The sequence below is a fragment of the Ochotona curzoniae genome, unplaced genomic scaffold (assembly GCF_017591425.1).
Source record: "Ochotona curzoniae isolate NIBS_2020 unplaced genomic scaffold, NIBS_Ocur_1.0 contig_3622, whole genome shotgun sequence".
NCBI lineage: Eukaryota > Metazoa > Chordata > Mammalia > Lagomorpha > Ochotonidae > Ochotona > Ochotona curzoniae.
In genome coordinates this window covers 23,655,996-23,679,019 of record NW_024465926.1, presented here as the reverse complement: position 1 = coordinate 23,679,019, position 23,024 = coordinate 23,655,996, and the positions used below count along the sequence as shown (strand labels likewise).

The 23,024-nt window shown below is 44.8% G+C and overlaps 1 protein-coding gene across 6 annotated transcripts in view; it reads left to right on the top strand.

Annotated features, from left to right (window-relative positions):
* Positions 1 to 23,024, top strand: part of RBL2 (RB transcriptional corepressor like 2) — a 48,927-nt gene that overhangs the window by 23,247 nt on the left and 2,656 nt on the right. For 2 of the 6 annotated variants that reach the window (XM_040982704.1, XM_040982708.1), the window contains 12 exons: positions 186 to 295; positions 2,468 to 2,571; positions 3,957 to 4,094; positions 6,975 to 7,139; positions 7,654 to 7,765; positions 11,995 to 12,246; positions 12,432 to 12,712; positions 12,796 to 12,972; positions 19,515 to 19,586; positions 20,209 to 20,314; positions 20,765 to 20,970; positions 21,776 to 21,940. In XM_040982704.1, the coding sequence (XP_040838638.1) occupies positions 186 to 295; positions 2,468 to 2,571; positions 3,957 to 4,094; positions 6,975 to 7,139; positions 7,654 to 7,765; positions 11,995 to 12,246; positions 12,432 to 12,712; positions 12,796 to 12,972; positions 19,515 to 19,586; positions 20,209 to 20,314; positions 20,765 to 20,970; positions 21,776 to 21,940 (1,888 nt within the window). The remainder of the gene's footprint in view (positions 1 to 185; positions 296 to 2,467; positions 2,572 to 3,956; positions 4,095 to 6,974; positions 7,140 to 7,653; positions 7,766 to 11,994; positions 12,247 to 12,431; positions 12,713 to 12,795; positions 12,973 to 19,514; positions 19,587 to 20,208; positions 20,315 to 20,764; positions 20,971 to 21,775; positions 21,941 to 23,024) is intronic. The other 4 variants (XM_040982709.1, XM_040982706.1, XM_040982705.1 and 1 more) reach the window with 4 other exon arrangements.

The following is a 23,024-nucleotide window of genomic DNA, read 5'->3' as shown; positions in this document are numbered from 1 at the left end:
ATGGCAGAAGTACATCTCTGATAGGCTATATAGCATCTCCTGGATTAATTTGGGAAGTGCACAAGGATAGCTTTTGTTCAGAGTGCTTTATATTTACATGATAATTAGACTAAAAAGTTGTGAGCTTTATATCCCTTAGTAGCTTGCTAAGACTTTTAAAGTATATAATTTTTATCTGACTTTAGGACATGTGCCAGAGATCCAACCCAGGCTATTGCTAACAGGTTGAAAGAAATGTATGAAATATATTCTCAACATTCTCAGCCAGATGAGGACTTCAATAATTGTGCTAAAGGTAAGGTGTTTAGTATGGCCTAGGAGGAATTCTCAAAAAGGTCATAAAAATGAGTATATTAAAAACTTGCACACAGATTTCACATTTTTTCTCACAACATCACACCCTGGGTTAGGTATTTGGTGTGGCTGTAAGTTGCTGCTTGGGACACCTGCATCCCGTGGTGTCTGGACAGGAGGCCCAGCTCTGCCTTGGTTTCCAGCTGTCTGCTTGTGTACCTTGAGAGGCAGTGGTGATAGCTCAGGTGGGTCCCTGCCACCACGAGGGAGACTTGCACTGAGCTCTCTTCCGTGACTCTGGCCTTGCTCAGCCCTAGCTGTCACAGGCGTGTAGGAAGTGAAGCAGTGCGTGGCAGATCAAGTCTGCATCTCAAGCAAGTAAGTTTGTAATTTTTTCTTTTAATTGCTTTTTCCAATTTTTTTTTTAAAGATTTATTTTTATTATTATTATTTTTTTATTGGAAAGGCAGATATACACAGAGGAGAGACAGAGAGGAAGATCTTCTGTCCGATGATTCACTCCCCAAGTGAGCTGCAACGGCCGATGCTATGCCGATCCGAAGCCAGGAGCCTCTTCCGGGTCTTCCACGCGGGTGCAGGGTCCCAAAGCCTTTGGGCCGTCCTCTGCTGCTTTCCCGGGCCACAAGCAGGGAGCTGGAAGGGAAGTGGGGCTGCCAGGATAGAACCGGCGCCCATATGGGATCCCGGGCGTGCTAGGTGAGGACCTTAACCACTTGCGCCACCGCGCCGGGCCCCTTTTTTCCAATTTTTTGAAGTACCATTGTGCTTTCCAAATATCATTGGCAGTGCTACAGAGGGAGGATTAGTTTGCTGTGCCACCGAGCGAGCCCCACTTCTCTGACCTTTTTAAAACTTTCTTATTTTGCTTTCATGTGAAAGAAAGATAGGGACAGAGAGCGAGAGATCATTCATCTGCTGGTTCATTGCCCTCAATGTCTGTCTGATACATTTCTTTTACATAGATTCTTCACATGTGTGTTTTAAGTACACATGTCTTTGTTCATGCATCCTGGCTCAGCTTGTGGCGGAGACCCAAGTGTTTGAGCCATCATCTCTTGCCTGTCAGGGTGGACGTTAACAGGAAGCTGGATTGCAAGTGCAGTGGCGGGGACCACGCACTTCAGTGTGGATGTGGGCTTCCTAAATGGTAAATCACCTGCTGTGCCAAGCAGCCACCCCTGTTCTGTCTGGAGTCCTTTCTGAGCAACCAAGTCAGAAATACGAGGAACAGATTGACTTTGGCCTAACGATGGAGTATGACTATATAATTTGTCTTTTTTCACATGATTTGTGGGACCTTCTCAGGAAGAGAGATTTTAGTATGATATGTTTATTATGTTATGCCTAAGGTACTTTTTAGTTTATAGCTTATTTACTTTGTAAACTACAAACTAAAAGTGTACTAGATCTTCAGTATATTCATAAAAATCCCAGAAAATAATAGCTGTTAAAAGACCAAACCTGGCTGGGAGTTTTTTCCTGTCATGAATTAGAACCAAGTACAGTTGTCCTGTGGCATCCACAGGAAGTTAGTTCCAGGATGCTGTCCCTGTCCCCAGGATCCCAGAGTCCACAGATGCTCAAATCCCTTATAAAACTGGCATTATATTTGCATATAACTTACACACATCCTCCTTGAAATTATCTCTAGATCACCTGTAATTATTAATGTTATGTAAGTGCTTTGTAAATGTATTCTGTAGGTTAGGGAGTTTGACAAAAAAGCGTGCGTATGTTTGGTACAGAATCAACTCTCTTAGCCATAACTATGCAGTACACGTCAGCAGGAAAACGTTTTCATTCTGGAGTTGGTTGAATCTGTATGTGTAGCCGGCTGTTTGGAATATTGCCACTTACATACCTCATAATATAGGGCTGTTTTGTTCCAATATAAGGCCTGATGCTTAATGGAATGCTATTATAGTTCATTATATGCAATTTTCATTTTACAATTTTAGAAAAAAATGAATGTTACCATGACGAAAACGACATTCTTATGAATAACTGAAATACTAGCTGTACAAAGTGTAGCGCTCTGAAGCGTGGGTTGATTTGTCAATTTTCTTTGGTCGGTGGAGAGGGAGGTACGGGCCTCTGCTTCTCTTGTTTCTTAGTATCTGATTTTAGTGGTTTTGTTTGGTTATTTTTGCAGAAATGGCCAGCAAACATTTTCGTTTTGCAGAGATGCTTTACTATAAAGTGTTAGAATCTGTTATTGAGCAAGAACAAAAAAGACTGGGAGACATGGATTTATCTGTGAGTAAAACAGCAAAACAGCTTCCTTCCGGCCCAATCCACCAAAAAAAAAAAAAAAGCCATTACCTGGTGACCTGTATGTCTACTACTCTTTTGATTTTTATGAATTCATCTGTTGTACCTCTCTTGTGTAAGTGGACACATGCAAAAGGGGCCAGCATATTAACCTTCCATTTGTGACCACGTTTTTCTTTACTCATCTGAGGGGAGGCATTTGGAGTGCTCTCGCGTTTGCTGCTGCAGCCAGTGCTGTTATCAACGCTGCCTTCGGCCTTGCTGGCTTCTCTGTTGCTGTCCCTGGAAGCGGAGTGTTGGGACCTGCACTGACTTTGGGTTGAACTTTTTGAAGATCTGCTGTGTGTGTTCTGTGCAAATCTGCCCTTTCACCTGAACACCAGCTGTGTGTACAGGTTTTGGTTATTCTGCATCCTAAAAATATTTGGTGTTTTCTGTTTTTCTGATAACATCCATCATAGTGAAGTGGCTAGTGGTGCTTTTGATTCACATTTTCCTAATAAGTAGAGATGCTGAAATCAGTTTTCACGTATTGCTGATCCTTTGTACATATTCTTTGGAGAAATGTCCACTTTAGTCCTTTTCCTATGTTTGAATTGATCAGTTGGCTTTTTTTTTTTTTGCCATGTTGTAGGAATTTTTGTAAATCTTTGCTATTAATCCTTTATTAAATATGATTTGCAAATTCTTCTCATTCTAGAGTTTTCATTCTGTTGGTAGTCTACTTTTATGCCAGAAAGTTTCTAATTTGAGTGAAATCCAGTTTAATCCATTTGTTGCTGCTGCTGCTGCTGCTGCTGCTTATGCTTGTAGTGCCTAATAACTTCAATTAAAAAATAATAAGTGTTTATATACAGTTTTGGAAAATGAGTAAGCAAAAAGAAAATAAGAATCGTCTGATTACAGTACTCTGATGGACACCCCGGCGCTGGTACTTGGTCATATGTGGCTAATATGCTTTCCTGATGCCTTCTGGTTACCTATAAGATGGTACCTCTTACTGTAAACACTGATTTGTACCATCTTTCCACATCACTATCTCCCGAACCTGAAGGAGGAGTGTCTTTGAAGTTTGGTTAGGGAGTATTTCGTGGTATGTAAAATATTTACATACTCAAAAAGACATACTCAAAAAGAGTATGTAAAATATTTTACATACCACGAAATACTTTTTATATATTCCCTTAATTGATTTTTTGTTTTTCCTAACATGGATTTACTGTTATAAAGTTAAGAAAATTTTGTAAGGGAATAAGCACGTACACTTGATTCAGAATATAAGACTGATATTTTTATTTAACTTGACTACATATCAAATATATTTTTAGAGTGGTCTGATGTTTCTAAGTGTTGCTAACTTTGTTTTGTAGGGTATTCTGGAGCAAGATGCATTCCACAGATCACTCTTGGCCTGTTGCCTTGAGGTTGTCATTTTTTCTTACAAGCCTCCTGGAAATTTCCCATTTGTTACTGAAATATTTGATGTGCCACTTTATCACTTTTATAAGGTATATTTTAAAATACAATACTTGACGGGGACAGATGTGTAGCAGAAATAGTTCTAATGTTTTGTAGCACAGTTAGATAGCTGATTGACAATGGAAGAATGTTTCAGAATAAGCTCTAGGGAGGATTTTGGATGTTCCCAGCACAAAGAAAGTGATAAATAGGAGGCAGCTAGGCCAGGTCTCCCCTGACCAGTCCACATTGGGTATGTTTATTGATATGTCACATCATACTTCATAAATATGTACAATTTCTATGTAGCAATTTTTAAAACACATGCTTGAAAGGAAGTTTGTATCATCAATTTCCTTGTTTATTGTCTAGTTTGTGAGGATTTTTTTTTTTTTCATTTTATGACAGCTTCATAGGCTCTGGGATTCCTCCTACCCCTTCCCAAACCCTCTCCCGAGATTGAATTCCTCCATATTGTTACAGTAGTACAGATCATATCCAGTCATGATTCCTTCATTGCGGGCATGGACCCTGCAGAGTCCAGCATCTCACTGTCCAGACATATTCAACAGTTTCATTGGGAGACCATCCACGGTCCGAAAGTAGAGCTGGCAGAATATCAGCCCCTCCAATGAAAAACCACTACACAACTTCAACAACGATTTACACCATCATGAACTTAATTGACATGCTACTGAGTGACCAATGTGTTAGAAAATGCAAGTTCTTAACCACAGGGGATGTTTATTCTTTTAGTTACTTATGTAATATTTTTTACTCTGTTCAAGGAGCAGAGAGGAAATAACACTCTTTTTTTGTTTTGTTTTTAAAAATTTATTTATTTTTATTACAAAGTCAGATATACAGAGAGAAGGAGAGATAGAGAGGAAGATCTTCCATCCAATGATTCACTCCACAAATTACTGCAATGGTCAGTGCTGTGCCAATCCGGAGCCAGGAACCAGGAACTTCCTTCAGGTCTCCCACACAGATGCAGGGTCCCAAAGCATTGGGCCATCCTTGACTGCTTTCCCAGGCCACAAGCAGGGAGCTGGATGGAAACTGGAGCTGCCGGGATTAGAACTAGCGCCCATATGGGATCCTGGCACATTCAAGGCGAGGACTTCAGCCACTAGGCCATGCTGCCGGGCCTGAAGAAATAACACTCTTAAGACAATATATAAATTCTTTTAAAGATACAGTAGGATGTTAGCTATATTTTGAGTAAAAAGCTGCATTTGATTGGTCGCCTTATCTGATAAAGGATTTTAGAATACTTTATTTTTATAATAAGAAAATCTAAATCGGGCCTGGCGTGATAGTGTAGCAGCTAAAGTCCTCGCCTTGAATATGCCGGGATTCCATGTGGGCACCAATTCTAATCCCAGTAATCCCACTTCCCACCCAGCTCCCTGCCTGTGGCCTGGAAAAGCAGTTGAGGATGGTCTAATGCCTTGGGACCCTGCACCCATGTGGGAGACCCGGAGGAAGCTCTGGGCTCCTGGCTTCGGATTGGCTCAGCTCCAGCTGTTGCGGCCACTTGGGGAGTGAACCATTGGACAGAAGATCTTTCTCCTCCTCCGCCTCTCTGTATGTATCTGCCTTTCCGATAAAAATAAATAAATCTTAAAAAAAAAAAAAAGAAAACCTAAACCAGTTTAACACATGTCATTAGCTAATCTTCTATAGCAGGCTTCTCATTTTTTATAAATTTAAATTGCTTCTTTTTAAAAAAAAAGAAAAAGATTTATTTTTATTTGAAAGTCAGATATGCAGAGAGGACGAAAGACAGAAAGATCTTCCATCCAATTATTCACTCCTGAAGTGGGCGCAAAGCCAGAAGCCAAGAGCCTCTTCTGGGTCTTCCAGGCGGGTACACGGTCCCAAGGTTCCAGATCATTCTTGACTGCTTCCCCAGGTCAAAGCAGGGAGCTGGATGGGAAGTGGGGCTACCGGGATTAGAGCCAGTGCCTGAAAGATGCAAGACGAGGACTTTAGCCACTAGGCTACAATACCAGGCCCAAGTGCTTCTTTTTTTCAACTATTATTTATTTGAAAGAGTTAGAGAAATCTTCCATCTACTGGTTCATTCAATTGGTTGCAACAGTGAGAGCTGGCCAGTCAGAAGTGAGGTGCCCGGAACTTCTTTCACGTCTCACGTGGTGGAAAAGTCGCAAGGACTCCAGCCATCTTTCACTGCTTCGCAGGTGCATTTAGCAGAGACATGGGAGAGCTGGATCAGAAGTGGAGCTGCCGGAACTCAAATGGGCTGTTGGCTCAACAGGCAGCACCTTTACCCACTAGCCATAGCACTGGCCCCAGCAACCTAACCATTTTATGAAAATGTGACAGGCAGTGTCAGAAAGAAAAATGGGGTGATGGACCGTCTGACATTGTACCAGTGTTGGGGCACAATTAAATACCAGACTGATGGAATTGTAACTCCTTATGAAGAGTGTGGCATTATGGGAAAAAGCAGTCGGGGTGGAAAATGGGGGAGGGGAATCCCAGAGTATACAGAATTGTATGATACATTTCAAAAATAAAATTTTTTAAAAAGAGTTCTCTTTCATAGTTTATATAGGTACAGAGTTACAGCATTTATTTTTACAGCAGTTTTCTTCTTGATATCCATTTAATATATTTGATTCATGGTGCTTCTCATATGGTCAGATCTAACTCATCCTGTCATTAGATTGAATCTTAAAGTTTTTTTAAAAATATGAAGTCTTAAAATAATGATCTGAACCTTATATACATGGCATATTTTGCATGTGAAAATGAGTGTGTCACTATAGTAAGCGATTGAAAGAAAGAGTACCTGTTTCAAAACCGTACTGTTCTACTTTTTGATCTTTTCCTAATTTTATATGTCTGATGTTCTTAGGTCACAATAATACTAAATCAGGGAGTTTTTTTCTTTATTTCAGGTGATAGAAGTATTCATTAGAGCAGAAGATGGCCTTTGCAGAGAAGTAGTAAAACACCTTAATCAGATTGAGGAACAAATCTTAGATCACTTGGCATGGAAATCCGACTCCCCACTCTGGGAGAGAATCAGAGACAGTGAAACCCGAATCCCTGCCTGTGAAGAGGTTTGTGAAACTGTCTTCACATCGTTCTGTGACGTCCCTAATCCTCTTCCGATGGAGAGAAGTTAAGCTTCGTCCTCGTCCTGGGGCCCCGGAGTGGCTTTTGTGTTTAGTTTGTAGTGTCTTGGTGTCAGAGGGGACGGGAACGGGCAAGTGCAGGCCTGTCCCGCACTGGCGGCGACACGGTTGGGTGTGTTCCTCATTTTCTCATCAAATTCCTGAACTTTAGAGTGACAGGCATTCTACCGCTCCAAGTCGGTAATGAAGCTGAATTCATAGTCAGTGTGCAGTTCCTCAGGCTGTGAACTTTTCTTAGGACTGCTAGAAAAATCTTGTGTGGCTTTAGTATGAAAATGAAAAAGACTGCTGGTTTTACTTAGGTGGGCTAACTGAGGGGCCAAAGTCATTTCGTTTGGCTTCCTTACCTTCAATTGTTGGTTTTGTATTTTTTTACTTTTTGTTTGTTTATTTGCTGCTGTTTGGTCTTTGGCCGTTTTGTGTAACTCCTTCTCCGTAGGTCATGCCGCCACAGAACCTGGAAAGGGCAGATGATGTCTGTGTGAGCGGCTCCCCTCTGACTCCCAGAAGAGTGAGCGAACTTCGTGCTGATTCTGGAGGACACGGAAGGAGTAAGTTCAGATATCAGGAGGCATGCTTTGGAACCTAGTGTCAGGAGGTTTAAATTCCATCTACACCTACAAGTGAAGTACAGGGTATACGGAGAAGACACATCCTGTGCATTTTAGTGCCTTATGGGCCACTTAGAAAGAATGCTTTTAAAGAATATTTAAGAACAGAGGAAAATATAGTCTTTAGAAAGGATAGAATACCATATATTTATTGTGATCCCGTTTTTTTTTTTTTTTTAGTATCTTTCTGTAAGCATATAAAAGGGCAAAAGTGGAAGAATCAATCTTACAAATATAAGAATGTGTGGGATGACAGACTTGCTGGTGATTTTTTTGTTTGAAAGGCAGAGCAGCACACATGGGAAGCCTAAGCCAGAAGCCAGGGGCTGCGTCCAGGTCTCCCACATGGGTGATGGGTCCCAGGCCTTCATCTGAGCCTTTATTTGCTGCCTTCCCAGGCACATTAGCAAGGAGTTGGGTTGGAATCAGAGCAGCCAGGGTTTGAACTGGCACTCAGATACATGATGCTGGATCAGCGAGGACTTGAACCAGCACTCGGACCTTTGATACTGGCTGTGTAGGTGCTGGCTCAACTCACTGTTACAACACAAGCATTTTTTTTTTTTAAAGATTTATTTTTATTATGTTTTTATTGGAAAGGCGGATATACAGAGAGGAGAGACAGAGAGGAAGATCTTCCATCTGATGATTCACTCCCCAAGTGAGCGCAACGGGGCGATGCTATGCCAATCCAAAGCCTCTTTTGGGTCTCCCACGCGGGTGCAGGGTCCCAAAGCTTTGGGCTGTCCTCGAATGCCTTCCCAGGCCACAGGCAGGGAGCTGGAAGGGAAGCGGGGCCGGTGGGATAGAACCGGCGCCCATATGGGATCCCGGGCGTGCAAGGCGAGGACCTTAACCACTGTGCCACTGCACCGGGCCCCACGAGCAATTTTTTTATATTGTGTTTTCATACACAAAAGTAGTTTGGGGCCTGGCGCTGTAGCCTAGCAGCTCAAGTGCTTGCCTTGAATGTGCAGGATCCCATATGGGCCCCAGTTCTGATTTTGGCAGCCCCGTTTCCTATCCAGCTCCCTGCTTGTAGCCTGGGAAAGCAGTCAAGGATAGCCCAAAGCCTCGGGGACCCTGCACCTACGTGGGAGATCTAGAAGAAGCTCCTGGTTCCCAGCTTTGGACTAGCTCAGCTCTGGGCATTGTGGCCACTTGGGGAGTCAGTCATCGGATGGAAGATCTTCCTCTGTCTCTCCTCCTCTGTGTATCTGCCTTTCCAATAAAAATAAATCTTTAAAAAAAATTAGTTTGAAAGACTCAAAACATCATTAGCAGCTAAAACTCTCTTGGTATTTTGTTCCCTTTTCATGGCTGTTCACATTTGCCATAGTTTTATTTATACTATTCATGTATAAATACTTAAAGGCAAATATGTATTGCTTTTAAAATCCGAAGAAATGGGGCAGCTTCCTTACTGATGGGGCCACACGATGCAGTCAGGTGCCGGGAGGGCGTGCGGTGAGCGGACTGCGCTCTGTGAGGGCCCAGCTCCGTCACGTGAGCTGCGCTGTGCTGACGACGGCTGCTGGGCTCTGCGTCTGCCCTGCGGGGGGATAGCTGCTTGGGTGCCCTGGCAGATGGTGAGGCTTACGCTCCTGTGAATCAAGAGTACCTTTTTAAAGAGTGATTTTCTAAATTCCAAGAGTCCTGGGTTGCTGGATGCCACTAGTTCATAAGGTAATTGACGGGCACTAACTTTACAAGAGAGATGAGCCTTAACTACTGAGGCTCCTAAGCATATTTAGAAACATTAGAACCCATTGACCTGCAGTCTTGTCTGTAGGCTCGGGGGAGGAAGAGTGTCATGATTTCTCACCATTCAGAGGTTGGTGTGAATACTTAGAAATATCCTGCCCCATAGTGGTCAGGGTTTTTATTTGTAGGGTGGTGAAAGTTTGGGAAACAGAGGTAATGGTTGCACAAGGTTGTGGATGTAATTAACATCACCGAAATGTACACGTAAAAGCCGTTAGAGGGGCAGGTGTTCAACTAGGCAGTTAAGAAGTCTCTCGGCGTTGGAGTACCTGGGTCAGAGGGCAGAGGTGAACGCCCACAGCGCTGGGTTCTGCCACTCAGTGGGAGAACAGGGCAGAGGGTCTGGCGATTGTGGATGTTTGGGTAGCAAACCAAAGGATGAGACTTTCTCCTTCTTCCTCTCCTTCCCTCAATCTTTCTCTCCCCCCTCTACCTCTCAATAAATAATTTAAGAAATAAGAATGTTTAGAATGCCTGCTTTTAGGTAATTTACTTTATCGTAATTTTAGAAAGTTATTATGGTGAAATACTATATTATACCACTTATGTGGATGAAATGCATATTGCGCATTTTTTTTAAAGATTTATTTTTATTATTTTTTGATTGGAAAGGCGGATATACAGAGAGGAGAGACAGGAAGATCTTCCGTCCGATGATTCACTCCCCAAGTGAGCGCAACAGCCGATGCTATGCCGATCCGAAGCCAGGAACCTCTTCCGGGTCTCCCACGCGGGTGCAGGGTCCCAAAGCTTTGGGCCGTCCTCGACTGCTTTCCCAGGCCACAGGCAGGGAGCTGGAAGGGAAGCGGGGCTGCCGGGATAGAACCGGCGCCCACATGGGATCCCGGGCGTGCAAGGTGAAGACCTTAACCACTGCACCACCGTGCCGGATCCATGTTGCACATTTTTTAAACAACTCTTTTTCAACAACTAAGCCGAGTGGTTGGCGCTGTGGGGTAGCAAACTAAGCCCCTGCTTGAGGTGCCTGTTCTACTCCTGGCTGCTCCAGTTTCGATCCAGCTGCCTGCTAATGTGCCAGGGAAGTGGTAGGAGATGCCCAAGTCCTTGGCACCTGCACCCACATGGCAGATCTCCAGCCAAGGCAGCCACTTAGGGAGTGGGACACTGGGTAGAAGAGCTTTCTGTCTCTGTAACTCTGTCATTCAAGTACAAATAAATCTTTAAAAAGATGTATCAGGGCCCAACGCGGTGGACTAGCAGCTGAAGTCCTTACCTCACATGCACCGGGATCCCATATGCATGCCCGTTCTAATCCCGGCAGCCCCACTTCCCATCCAACTCCCTGCTTGTGGCCTGGGAAGGCAGTCAAGTACAGCCCAAAGCCTTGGGACCCTGCACCTGTGTGGGAGACCCAGAAGAGCTCCTGGCTTCAGATTGACAGAAGATCTTCCCCTCTGTCTCTCCTCCTCTCTGTATATCTGCCTTTCCAATAAAAATATTTTTTTTTTTTAAGGAGCCAGTGTTGTGGCCTAGTGAGATGAGTCTCTGAATGTTGTGCTGGCATTTTGTATGGGCACTGGTTCACGTTCCTGCTGCTCCACTTTTGATCCAGCGGCTGGTTGCAGCTTGGGAAGGCAGCAGAGGATGGCTTAAGTCCCTGAGTCCCTGCTTCCACATGGGAGACCTGGAGGAAGCTCCTGGCTCTGCATCAGCCCGGCTCCGGCTGTTGTCACTGGGGAAGTAAATGGGCACATGGAAGTTCTCTCTCGCTCACTTGCTCGCTCGCTCTCTCTGTCTCCCCCTTGTCTTTGTAACTCTGCTTTTCAAATAATAAGTAAATCTTAAAAAAATAGAAAAAACTCTGACTTTGGATTTTAATCATTAAAGAAAAAAAAAACTAGGCTGAAATGAAAACAATGAGATTATTTCAGAAAGTTCATTGAAAAGTAATTAAAAAATTATTTTGCTGTAATAAATTTTGAAATCCACGCATAGTTTTTTTTTTTTTCCAAAGTACACATTTTCTGTTACCTTCTGTAAGGGTTAATTTGTTGTTGATTTGAAAAGCAGAGCAACAGAGGGCGTGAGAGTTATCAGCTGGTTTGCTCCTCAGATGGCTGCAACAACTAGGGCTAGACCAGGAGGAAGCCAGGAGCCAGGGACTCTTGCCTGTTTCCCCACATGGGTGGCAGGGGCCCGAGCCTGTGGGCCATCCGCTGCCTCTGTCTGTTTCTCCTCCTCTCTGTAAATCTGACTTTCCAATAAAAATAAATTTATGAAAGCAACGGAGTAGCTGGTACTCAAACCAGCACTCATATGGGATACCAGTGTCAAAGGCAGCAGCTGAACTCACTACATCACAGCTGAACAAATGGCAGTCTGTCCTGTTAGATAAGTTTGATCTCTGTGAATTAAATGACTTGTTGGATTTGCTTTCACCCTAGGCATAGCCTCTCCAGCCACGTTATACGATCGGTACAGCTCCCCAACGCCCAGCACTGCCAGAAGGCGGCTGTTTGACAACGACAGCCCCGCGGATGGGGGGACACCCGGGCGCATTCCTCCACAGCCCCTGGTCAATGCTGTCCCTGGGGAAGCTGTTTCTGTCACGCCAGTTCCAGGACAGACCTTGGTCACCATGGCAACGGCCACCGTCACTGCCAACAATGGACAAACAGTGACCATTCCTGTGCAAGGTAAGGCAGGCAGCATCACACTGAGTTTTCCTTACGGCATGTTTGGGGAGTCACTGAGATTTTGTTGATACGGCACAGAGGACTGGTGAGCTGCTGGGGTTTGAGAGGGAGAGATTGGGAGCCTCTGCCTGGAGATCCTTGGATTACCGGTTTTCTTTTTTTTTTTTTTCTGCTACAAACTTTAGGTATTGCCAATGAAAATGGAGGGATAACATTCTTCCCAGTGCAAGTCAATGTTGGGGGACAGGCGCCAGCTGTGGCCGGCTCCCTGCAGCCCCTCAGTGCTCAGGCGCTGGCCGGAAGTCTGACCTCTCACCAGGTGTCAGGGACAACTTTGCAAATCCCTGGCCAGGTGGCCATTCAGCAAATTTCCCCCGGTGGACAGCCCCCGAGGCAAGGCCAGCCTACAGTCAGCAGCGTTGTTAGACCCAGGAAAACCAGTTCTTTATCACTTTTCTTTCGAAAGGTAACTTTTCATGTACCTTACCAGAACATGATTACGGATTGCAAGTGTTAAAAAGAGACTGAAAAAGTTTTTTAATGTGTTAGGTTTATCACTTAGCAGGTGTCCGCCTTAGAGATCTTTGCGCTAAACTAGATATTTCCGATGAACTGAGGAAGAAAATCTGGACCTGCTTTGAATTCTCCTTAATTCAGTGCCCTGAACTCATGATGGACAGGCACCTGGACCAGCTGTTAATGTGTGCTATTTATGTGATGGCCAAGGTAAGGACTGCGGGGAACTGGGAAGGCAAGGACTGCGGGGAACTGGGAAGGTAAGGACTGCGGGGAACTGGGAAGGTAAGGACTGCGGGGAACTGGGAAGGTAAGGACTGCGGGGAACTGGGAAGGTAAGGACTGCGGGGAACTGGGAAGGCAAGGATGCTGCTGTCTTACCCAGGATATTTTTAACAGCCTTGCTCACATGGAGTTCACTCCTTTAAAATGCACAACCCAACGTGTTGTATGTTCACGGATACATGCAGTGATCATGCTTGTTCAGTGTACTGTTGTTTCACAGGCACACAGCAACACGCCATCCCCGGGCATGCGGTTCTGAGCCGTTAGCCTTTGTCACGGGTTTTTGCATGGGTGTGTGCTTTCATTTCTTGGGCAAATCCTGTGAAGGACTGTTGAGTCATGCAGTCACTGGCACTCTTATCCAAAATAGTGCGCTGTTTCAGGAATTTTCCCAAGTTGTGTGTTATTTAGATAAAATTCAAACTGCACAGAGGCAACCATTTTAAAGAAAACAGTTGAGCGGCATCTGTGCATTCCGTGCTGTACACCTGCCACCTCTTTCTAGCTGTGAAACCTTTCCATGGCCACGGAGTAAAGCCCCTCCCTTCCCTGTTCTCCCTTCCACATCCCCCCTCACTAGTAGTTGGCTTTCTTGCTGTATGGATTTATCTCTTCTTGATAGTTCATCTAATGGTATGATACAATCTAAGGGTATTTCAAAAAATTAGTGAAAATGCAATTGAAAAAAAATGTTGGTGCAGAAAAACAATGAAATCCACACAAATGAAGGATCTTCAAAATGTTAATGAAAGTGTGTTGTGAAAAATCCCTGAGTGGATTTTCAACTGTTTCTTTGCACCAAAACTTATTTTTTAGTTATGCTTTTTCATGAACTTCACAGAGTACCATGCGTGTGGCTTATTTGGCTTAGAATGTCAAGGCGCCTTAAGGTTGTGGCGTGTCTCAGGCCTCCGTTTCCTTTTGTGTTGAGTGATACTGCGTTGTTTTGCTGCCTCCCAATCCAGTGGTGGTCCTCGGGGCTGTGTGAATCCCTCAGCTATTACAAAAGGTGCTGTTGTGAACATTTATGTGTATGTGGCTAAGTGCCAGTGTTCAGTTCTTAGGTTTATCCCTAGGAGTGGAATTGCAGGGTTATATGTGTTTAACCTTTTGAGGAACCACAGCCCTACCCACAGCTGCTGGCATCATCTTTTATTGCCACCCAAAATGCAAGAGAATTCCCATTTCTCTAAATTCTTGCCTAATTTTGAGCTTGCACATGCAGACACACCTCCATACTGAGTGCCATATCATTGTGGCTTTGGTTTCCATTTGCTTAATGATTAGTAATACTAGGCTAGATCTAGTGTTTCATTGCCCGTTATCTCATTTTTTGGTTCCAGCCACTCAAGTAGGTGTACAGTGCTATCTCATTGTGACTTTCATTTGCATTTATCTATTGATTAATGAGCTCATACATCATCTCATTTGTTTTTTTCCTGATCATTAAGTTTTAATATTGGGAAATAGGATCACTCTACTCTTTTTTTATTCTTGTCATGTTAAGATTCTTTCGCTATTCTAAGACCCTTGAAATTCCAGATGAATTTTAGAATTAGGTTACAAAGGAAACAGCTAGCCTTCTCATAGGGCTGCATTGACTTTATACATGGGCCAGGCGTGGTAGCCAGGCAGCTAAAGTCCTCGGCTTGCATGTACCAGTAATCCCATATGGGTGCCAGTTCTAATCCCAGCGACCCTGCTTCCCATCTAGCTCCCCGCTTGTCTCCTGGGAGGGCAGTCGAAGACAGCCCAAAGCCTTGGGACCCTGCATCTCCATGGGAGACCCAAAGAGGCTTTGGGCTCCTGGCTTCGGATCAGTGCAGCTCTGATCATTGTGGCCACTTGGGGAGTGAATTATCAGATGGAAGATCTTCCTCTCTGTCTCTCCTCCTTTTTGTATATCTGACTTTTCAGTAAAAAAATTTTTAAATAAATAAATAAAGATTTAAAAATCTATATCGATTTGGGGAATATTATTACCTTAGCTGTTATAAATCTTCTGATCTGTTAACATGAAATGTTTTATATTTATTTAGATCTTTGCTTTCTTTCAAAACTGTTTTATACTTTTAAAAGTATAAATTGGGTATTGAGTTCAATTTATTCTTATATGTTGTTTAATTTTTTTAATGAGGGAAAGAATAAAACAGTAAGTTCCTTTGCACTGATTCCCTCCTCAGATGCCCCCAACAGATCTGCAGGAGGGTCAGGGTGGGGGAAGGCGAAGTCTGGAGCCGAGAGCTCCGTGCGGGTCCGGCACGTGGTGGCAGGAACCCCAGTGCCTGATCCCAGCACTGCCTCCCGTGCTCCACACCAGCTCGAACCAGCAGCTGGCCTTCAATCCAGTTACTGTCATGTGAGATGCTCTTATCCTGGCCCAGAGCGTGTAGAACCCATGACTGTACTAAACCCCATTACTGTAATGTGGGATGCGCATATCCTAGGCAGGAGCTTAGCTTCTCGGGCAAGTACCCATCCTTTACAGATTCTTCTTGCTTTGTTTTTCCATTTGTATTTATTGTACTTGAAAGGCAGAGACTAGAGAGAAACTAAGCTGATCTTCCACCTGCTGATTCATTCAACTGCCCACAGTGGCCAGCTTAAACAGAATCTGGGCCTCTCACATGGGTACAGGGACCCAGGTACTTGAACCATTGCTTCCCAGGGTGTGCATTGTTAGGAAGCTGGATTCAGAAACGGAGCAAAAACTTTAGGGCCCTTCCGGCAGGTTTACTTACCTGTAGGTGCTAGCACCCCCTATGGGCTGTGTTTGGTGTCCCGGCTGCTCTGCTTCCCTTCCAGCTCCCTGCTTCTGGCCTGGGAAAGCAGCAGAGGATAGCTCTGGTTCTTGGAACCCTGCACCCATGTGGGAGCCCCAGTTGAGGCTCCTGACTTTTGCCTTTGGATCAGCTCAGCTGCAGTTGTTGCAGCCATTTGGGGGGTGAACCAGAGGATGGAAGATCTTGCTCCATCTTCTCTCTGTAAACGCACCTTTTGAATAAAGGTAAATCTTTACAACAAGAACTTTAATAAGCTGCTACACCAGACACCCCCGCACACATTCCACTAATGCTGCTGTAAATGCTGTTTGCCTTCTGATGTTTTACTGTTTAGCCTGCTTGGCGAGCTTAGTAGCCGTGATCGATTTTTGGTAGATTCCTTAGGACTTTGTATGTGCAGGAATTGTGTATCTGGTTAAAATTTCACTTCTTGTCCTTTTATTTGCTTTTCTTCCCTAATTACCCTGGCCGAGCCTACAAGTAGAGTGTTGGAGTGTTGAAAGCACAGGTCCCTTAGAGGGAAGGCATCTGCCCTCCGAGGAGAATGTGGTCATCTCGGGGATTTGTCCTCGATGCTCTTTACAGGTCTCTGTCCCTTCCTACTTTGTTGAATATTTTTATCATGAAGGTATTGGATTTTGTCCAATGCTTCTGTTTTTCTGAGCCCACCAAGAAGATGGTGTGTTTTTCTTACACTGTTGAAACAGTGATTGATTTGCATAGATAATCATGTAAATCCCTTGTGATCAGGATGTATAATTTTTTTTATATGACTAGATTTGGATTTCCAGTACATTGAAGAACTTTTTTTTAAAGATTTATTTTTATTGGAAAGGCAGATATATAGAGAGTAGGAGAGACAGAGAGGAAGATCTTCCATCTATTGTTTCACTCCCCAAGTGGCCACAATGGCCAGAGCTGAGCCGAGCTGAAGCCAGGAGCCTAGAACCTCTTCTGGGTCTCCCACACGCTGGTGCAGGGTCCCAAGGCTTTGGACCGTCCTCAACTGCTTTCCCAGGTCACAAGCAGGGAGCTGGATGGAAAGTGAGGCCAACGGGATTAGAACCGGCACCCGTATGGGATCACAGCACAAACAAGAACTTTAGCTGCAGGCTAACATGCTTGGCCCAAAGAAATTTTTCTGATTTTTTTTTTAAGAGTTATTTATTTGAAAGGCAGTGTTAAAGAGAGAACAAAAGTGCTAGAGATATCTTCCATCCACTGGTCCACTCCCTAATATGTCCCAAGGTCTGCAGGCCGGGCCAGTCCAGAGCCAGAAACTTCTTCCAGGGCTCCTGCGTGGGAACAAGAGCACAAAGATTTGGGCCGTCCTCCACTGCTTTCACAGGCCATCAGCAGGGAGCTGGATCAGAAGTGAGGCAGCCAGGATTCAAACTGGTGCCCCTTTGGGATGTTGGTGCCGCAGGCAGAGGCTTGATGTGCTGTGCCACAGCGGTGGTCCCACACTGAAGAATTCTCATGTTGTCCATATTCCTAGAGATTCTGGTTTGCAGTTTAGTCAGGACCTCATCTGGCTTCACAGGCTTGTTCCACACAGCGAATCCTGAAGTATTCCCTCCTACTTTTGGTTATTCAAAGATGTGGTAAAAGTGCAGGCACTAGGGTCTTGGCTTTTCTTTGTGGTTAGTTTATTATTTGGTCCTTTCAGATGATGATTCAGTTTTGCTACAGTTTTGCCTTTGTAAGAATTTGTCGAGTTTCTCTGGGCTAATTGGCTGGCGTATAATTATTCATGACATTCCTGTGTAGTCCTTTGTATTGTTTGCAGGCAGTAATCATATCCTTTCGCTTCTGATTGTAGCAGCAGGGGTCTTCTCCCCTTGAATCTTGATCAGTCTAAGGATTCGTCAGTTTTGTCCAGGAACTAGCTCTGGGTTTCTCTTTGTTTGCCAAGAACTAGCTCTGGGTTTCTCTTTGTATTTCATTAACATATACTGATTTTTATTCCCGTCTCTGCTTTCTTCAGGGTTAGTTTTTACCTTGAGATGGATTTTGGGTAATTAAGATCTCATGATCTTGTCATACTAGCATGCCTCTTTTTTAGGGTAGACATTAACCTAGAAGTCTCACAACCCAGCGTTAGCCTCATTTAGCACACGTGCGCGTTCCGTGCATCTGTCTCAGAACAGGTTGAAACGTCTCAATTCATACTCTGACCTTATTTCCATTTTGGCTGAAGAACTAAATTATTGCAGTGCTTGTCAAGTTTCCTGAGGATTGTTCTGTAGTCTGCTGTGTTTGTTGTAGAGAACAGATCGTACATTTACGAGTATTTTCTTTCACTGTTGATTGTTCTGTTAGGTCTGGTTTTCTGTTGCTGACTTTTTGCCTGAAGCTTCTATTCATTAGCACTTTGTTGTTCTAAAGTGTCATACATTACGTAAGTTATGAAGCCACCCGGCTTTCTTGTGACTGCTCTGTGTATCTGCATCCTTTCTGTGTGTTAACTGTCCTGTAGACCGCGCGGCAGTTACCTCCCCAATCATTTCTTCTGTTGATTCCTGTGCATTTTCGAGTTGCCATCTAAAGTTACTTCCTCCATTCAAAGTAGCTTTGTGCTTCTTTACCCTCTTTGTGCTGGTTTTTGCATCACATTTCATAAAGCTGAAGATCCAACAGCACGTGTTTGCACACATACTTAAGCACGTGTATCTATAGTCTCGTACAGCTGCTTCTGAATCCGTTAAGAGGGGCGTCTTGTCAAAGTGGGTAAAGCCTCTACCTGTGATTATGGCATCCTATATGGATTTCAGTTCTAGTCCCAGCTGCTCCTCTTCCAATCTAGCTCCCTCCTAATGCACCTGGGAAAACATCAAGAGATGGGCCAAGTGCTTGGATCCCTGTCATTGCCGTCAGAGACCCAAAGGCAGCTCCTGGATCTTGGCTTCACCTGGCCCAGCTCTGGCTGTTGTGGCCATTCGCAAAGCAAGCACAGAGGATGGAAGGGGCGTGTATGTTTAAGTAAACTCTGCTTTTATTTTTCTTTAACAACTCAGTCAGGGTTAGAGAGAGGCAGAGACAGAGAGGTCTTCTCTGCAGGTTCACTCCCCAAGTGATTGCAACAGCCATCGGCTTCTGCTAGGTTTCCCATGTGGGTGCTGGTACCAAGGACTTGAACCATCCTCTGCTGCTTTTCCTGGCCATTAGCAGGGAGCTAGATCAGCGGTGGAGCAGCCAGGACTAGAACTGGTACCTTTATGGGATGCCAGTACTGCATATGGAGGATTAGCCCGTTATGCCACCATTTCGGCCCCTAAGCTGCATTTCAAAATACATTTAGAAGTTTTCAGTCTTACTTCTTTGAAAACATGTTCTGCTTGTATAATTTCTCGTTTTCATGCTCCCATTCTGTGTACTCACAGTGCTCCGTGGTGTCACTGAGGGTGGCTCTTCATTCTTTATTCTTCACATGAGCCCAGTCTGCTCTTTTTTCTTTTTAAAATGGTTTTCCTCCTCTTGTAGGCTTCTCCTTCAGTGTAGTCTGATAGCAAACCTCTGCTGTAGCTGCTGAAGTTTGGATTTTTCGTGTAGATGTCTCTTCATTTGGATCCGTTTCACTCTGTGAATGTCCGTTTGGCCCCATCCCACTGCTGCCCGCTCGGAGTGCGTCCGCTGACCTTGGGAAACTGCCCTCGCTCTGAGAGCACTTTTATTCCTCACCAGGTCACCAAAGACGACAGGTCCTTCCAGAACATCATGCGCTGCTACAGGACTCAGCCACAGGCTCGCAGCCAGGTAACCACATCTCCTTGTGGGGCTAAAGTTAAAGCTGTACACTCACGAGTGTGAACACTGACTGCAGCTGACTCTGTGGCCTCCTTTTCAAACATCTTAATATTCTGCTTCTAACAGAGTCACCGCTTTTATCCTTCATCAGCAAACACCCTCACATGTTGGTAATTTTAAGACCTCTTTCCTCAGAAGCCGTTGACAGTGTAGAATCTCCTAATACAGAGACTCACAAGATAGATGCAAATTAAGAAGTCATTTGGTTTCTCTGTCACCTTTCAGGTAGATCAGTAAATGCAGTGCTGTACATGAACCAAGCTCCTGTTAACATTTCAAGCCCGCTTTCCTTTTGGTGCCATTCATTTGTCTCGCTGAGGCAGGCATGATGCATTTTGCATCGGCTTGGTGTGCTTGGATTTGCTGACGGGGCGTTGTTGCACTGCAGCACCACGGTTGGCACTTGGCTCTGTGACTGTTATTTAATTGGTTGCATTCCTGACTTCCCCCAAGCAGGACAACCAGACAACCTAGGGCTGCTGCGACAGTCATGTGGTGTAGCTGGATCGTGGCTACGTAGCATGTGCTCAACACATACTGTTCCTGTCCCCTTCTCAATGTCTTCCTGAAGGTGTACAGAAGTGTTTTAATAAAAGGGAAAAGAAAAAGAAGAAATTCGGGCAGCAGCGATAGCAGAAGCCATCAGAATTCTCCAACAGAACTCGGCAGAGACAGAAGTAAGTGGGACCATTAGGAACTATGAAGAAACATAGTTTCTTGTTTTTCAGGGCTAGAACACTAAGGCTTTAATAGTGAAATAAGCACTGTTGGGACATGAGAAGTGTTTGACTGCAAAGCTTTTAGGGACAATAAATCTACATCTGTTCTTTGGAGCACAAAGTGTGTACCACTCCTGAATCTGTTGTCCCAGGTTCTAGGAAGAGCCCGTGTCTGTCGGAGAGGGAGATGGAAGCAGCTGTCTTAGTTGCCAGTTTTCACTGCTTCGTGCAGGGCACTGATCCTAGAGACCTGGTGCAACTCAGTAATGAACGGGGTGGATTTCCTGACAGGCTGTGAGCGTTGCTCCTTGGTGTGAATAGTGCCCACGTGTGGCCGGCAGTCAGTAGTGCAGCTAGCTGCCTTTCTCTGCACCTTCGTCTGAGTTAACCTGCCTTGTCGTGCTGCAGCCAGCAGAGACTCCAGTCCAGTCATGCGCTCGAGCAGCACACTGCCAGTCCCACAGCCCAGCAGCGCTCCTCCGACACCCACCCGCCTCACGGGTGCCAACAGTGACATGGAGGAGGAGGAGAGGGGAGACCTCATTCAGTTCTACAACAACGTCTACATAAAGCAGATTAAAAGCTTCGCCATGAAGTACTCACAGGGGAACGCGGTGAGTGTGACAGGGATGCTCAGGCTGTGGCCCCTGTGGGGGCTGAGGATCCGTTTATGTTGGACCTGTTCCACATGCAAAGTGCTTTTGCAGGTAACAGGCAAAACAAAGGGAAGTCTAGTGATCAGCAGTTTAATTTCTGTGGCTGTTACGCATCACAAAGAACAGGGTTGTATTTGGAGTTCCTCCCAAGTATACAAGAGACAGCCTAATGGCTCCACTGTTCAATCCTGAGCAGGGCTGGTCACCTCTCAGAATACTTCCTGTGCTTATAAAGTGCACGGCAGTTCTTAGTTTATAGGTTTATATTAACTAAAAAGACTGAGTGACTAGAAAAAGCTCAGCATTTAATGTTCATGATTTTTTAATACATCACTGCTTATCATTCATAAAACTGCTAGTGTTTTAATACCTATACCTCTTAATTCTAGAGGACTTTTTTTTTTTTTTTTTTTTTTTTACTGGAAAGGCAGATTTACAGAGACAAGGAGAGACAGGGAGAGCTCTGTCCACTGTCAGAAGTGGCTGGAGCCGAGCCCATCCAAAGGCAGGAGCTCTTTTGGGTCTCCCACGTGGGTGCAGGGTCCCAAGGCTTTGGGTCCTCCTTAATTGCTTTCCCAGGCCACAAGCAGGGAGCTGGAGGGGAAATGGGGCAGCCATGACACGAACTGGTGCCCATACGGGATCCTGGCATGCCCAAGGTGAAGACTTAAGCCAGTAGGCTACCGTATCGGGCCCCAGAGAACTTGCTGCAATGGAAATGTCTGCTTAGACATTTTGTCTTGGAACGGATTTTTCTCAACAGATGGACGCTCCTCCGCTGTCCCCGTACCCGTCTGTGAGAACAGGCTCTCCTCGCCGGGTACAGCTGTCTCAGAGTCATCCCGTCTACATCTCCCCACATAAAAACGAAGCAGTGCTTTCTCCCCGGGAAAAGATTTTCTACTACTTCAGCCACAGTCCTTCAAAGGTGAGCCTGACAGAGCTTGCCACGAATAACTCTGACAGTTAGCATGCTGGGAAACGTGAGGGAACAGTGACCGGGAAAGGCCTGGCAGAGAGGCTGGTACGCTGCTTTCTGAGAGCTGCAGCATTGGGAATGCAATACATTAAAAAGCTCATGAAAAATAGAATGACAAGGAATTTAACTCTAAACACTATATCCATGCATACATAAGTGTTGGATTTAATTCCCACAGGATAGTGAAACTGTCCACTTGCTCATCCTTGAATGCATGCTGAGCCAGCAACTCAATCTACATTCTTAGGATTATTTGAAAGGCAGAGAAGGAAAGAGCTCTTCCATCCATTGGTCTGCTCCTCAGAGGCCACGGTGGCCAGGAATGTGCCAGGGCAATGTCAGGAGCTTCCTCCTGGTCTCCGAGTGGGTGCAGCAGCCCGAGCAGATGGACCATCTGCTGCTTTCCCAGGCGCATGTAGCAGGGAGCTGGGTCACAAGTGGAACAGCCAAGACAAGCCAGTGCCCACGTGATGCTGGCATTACAACCCAAGTCCCTCAATCCACACTTGTATTGTGGGTAACAGATGTAGTGCATCAAGTGTACCCAGACTTGACAATAAAAAGGGACTGCTGATAGAGCAACATAGTTGCATCTCAGATGCATTCCTGCTTGAGGGACAAGCACTAGGTTGACTAGGTGTACTGACATTCATAGTCTGAAAAGGCAGAACTACGGGAAGTGTGGTTGTTTGGGGGTAGGCTTCCTATGACATGACAAAAGGGAATTTCATGTCTATTACGGCTGACACAGGAACAGGCATTGGTCAAAACATAGACCTGTGGGAAGTTTCTTCAAAGTTTGTGGAAAATTAAATCAGACTTCTTGAATTGACCCCCTACAATTCTTTGCCCTGACAGATCCTTCAGTCCAGTGAAAGGTCCCTTTAACAGGCATCACTGACAGTCTTCATCGTAACTGATCTTGCGCAATAGTCGGCAAATGTGGGCAGGAGGCCCAAGCTGCTACTTAGTCTGCAGTGTTCTCCTTTAGTCTCAGGTATCACTGAGTCATGACGAACACTTCCCTCAACCA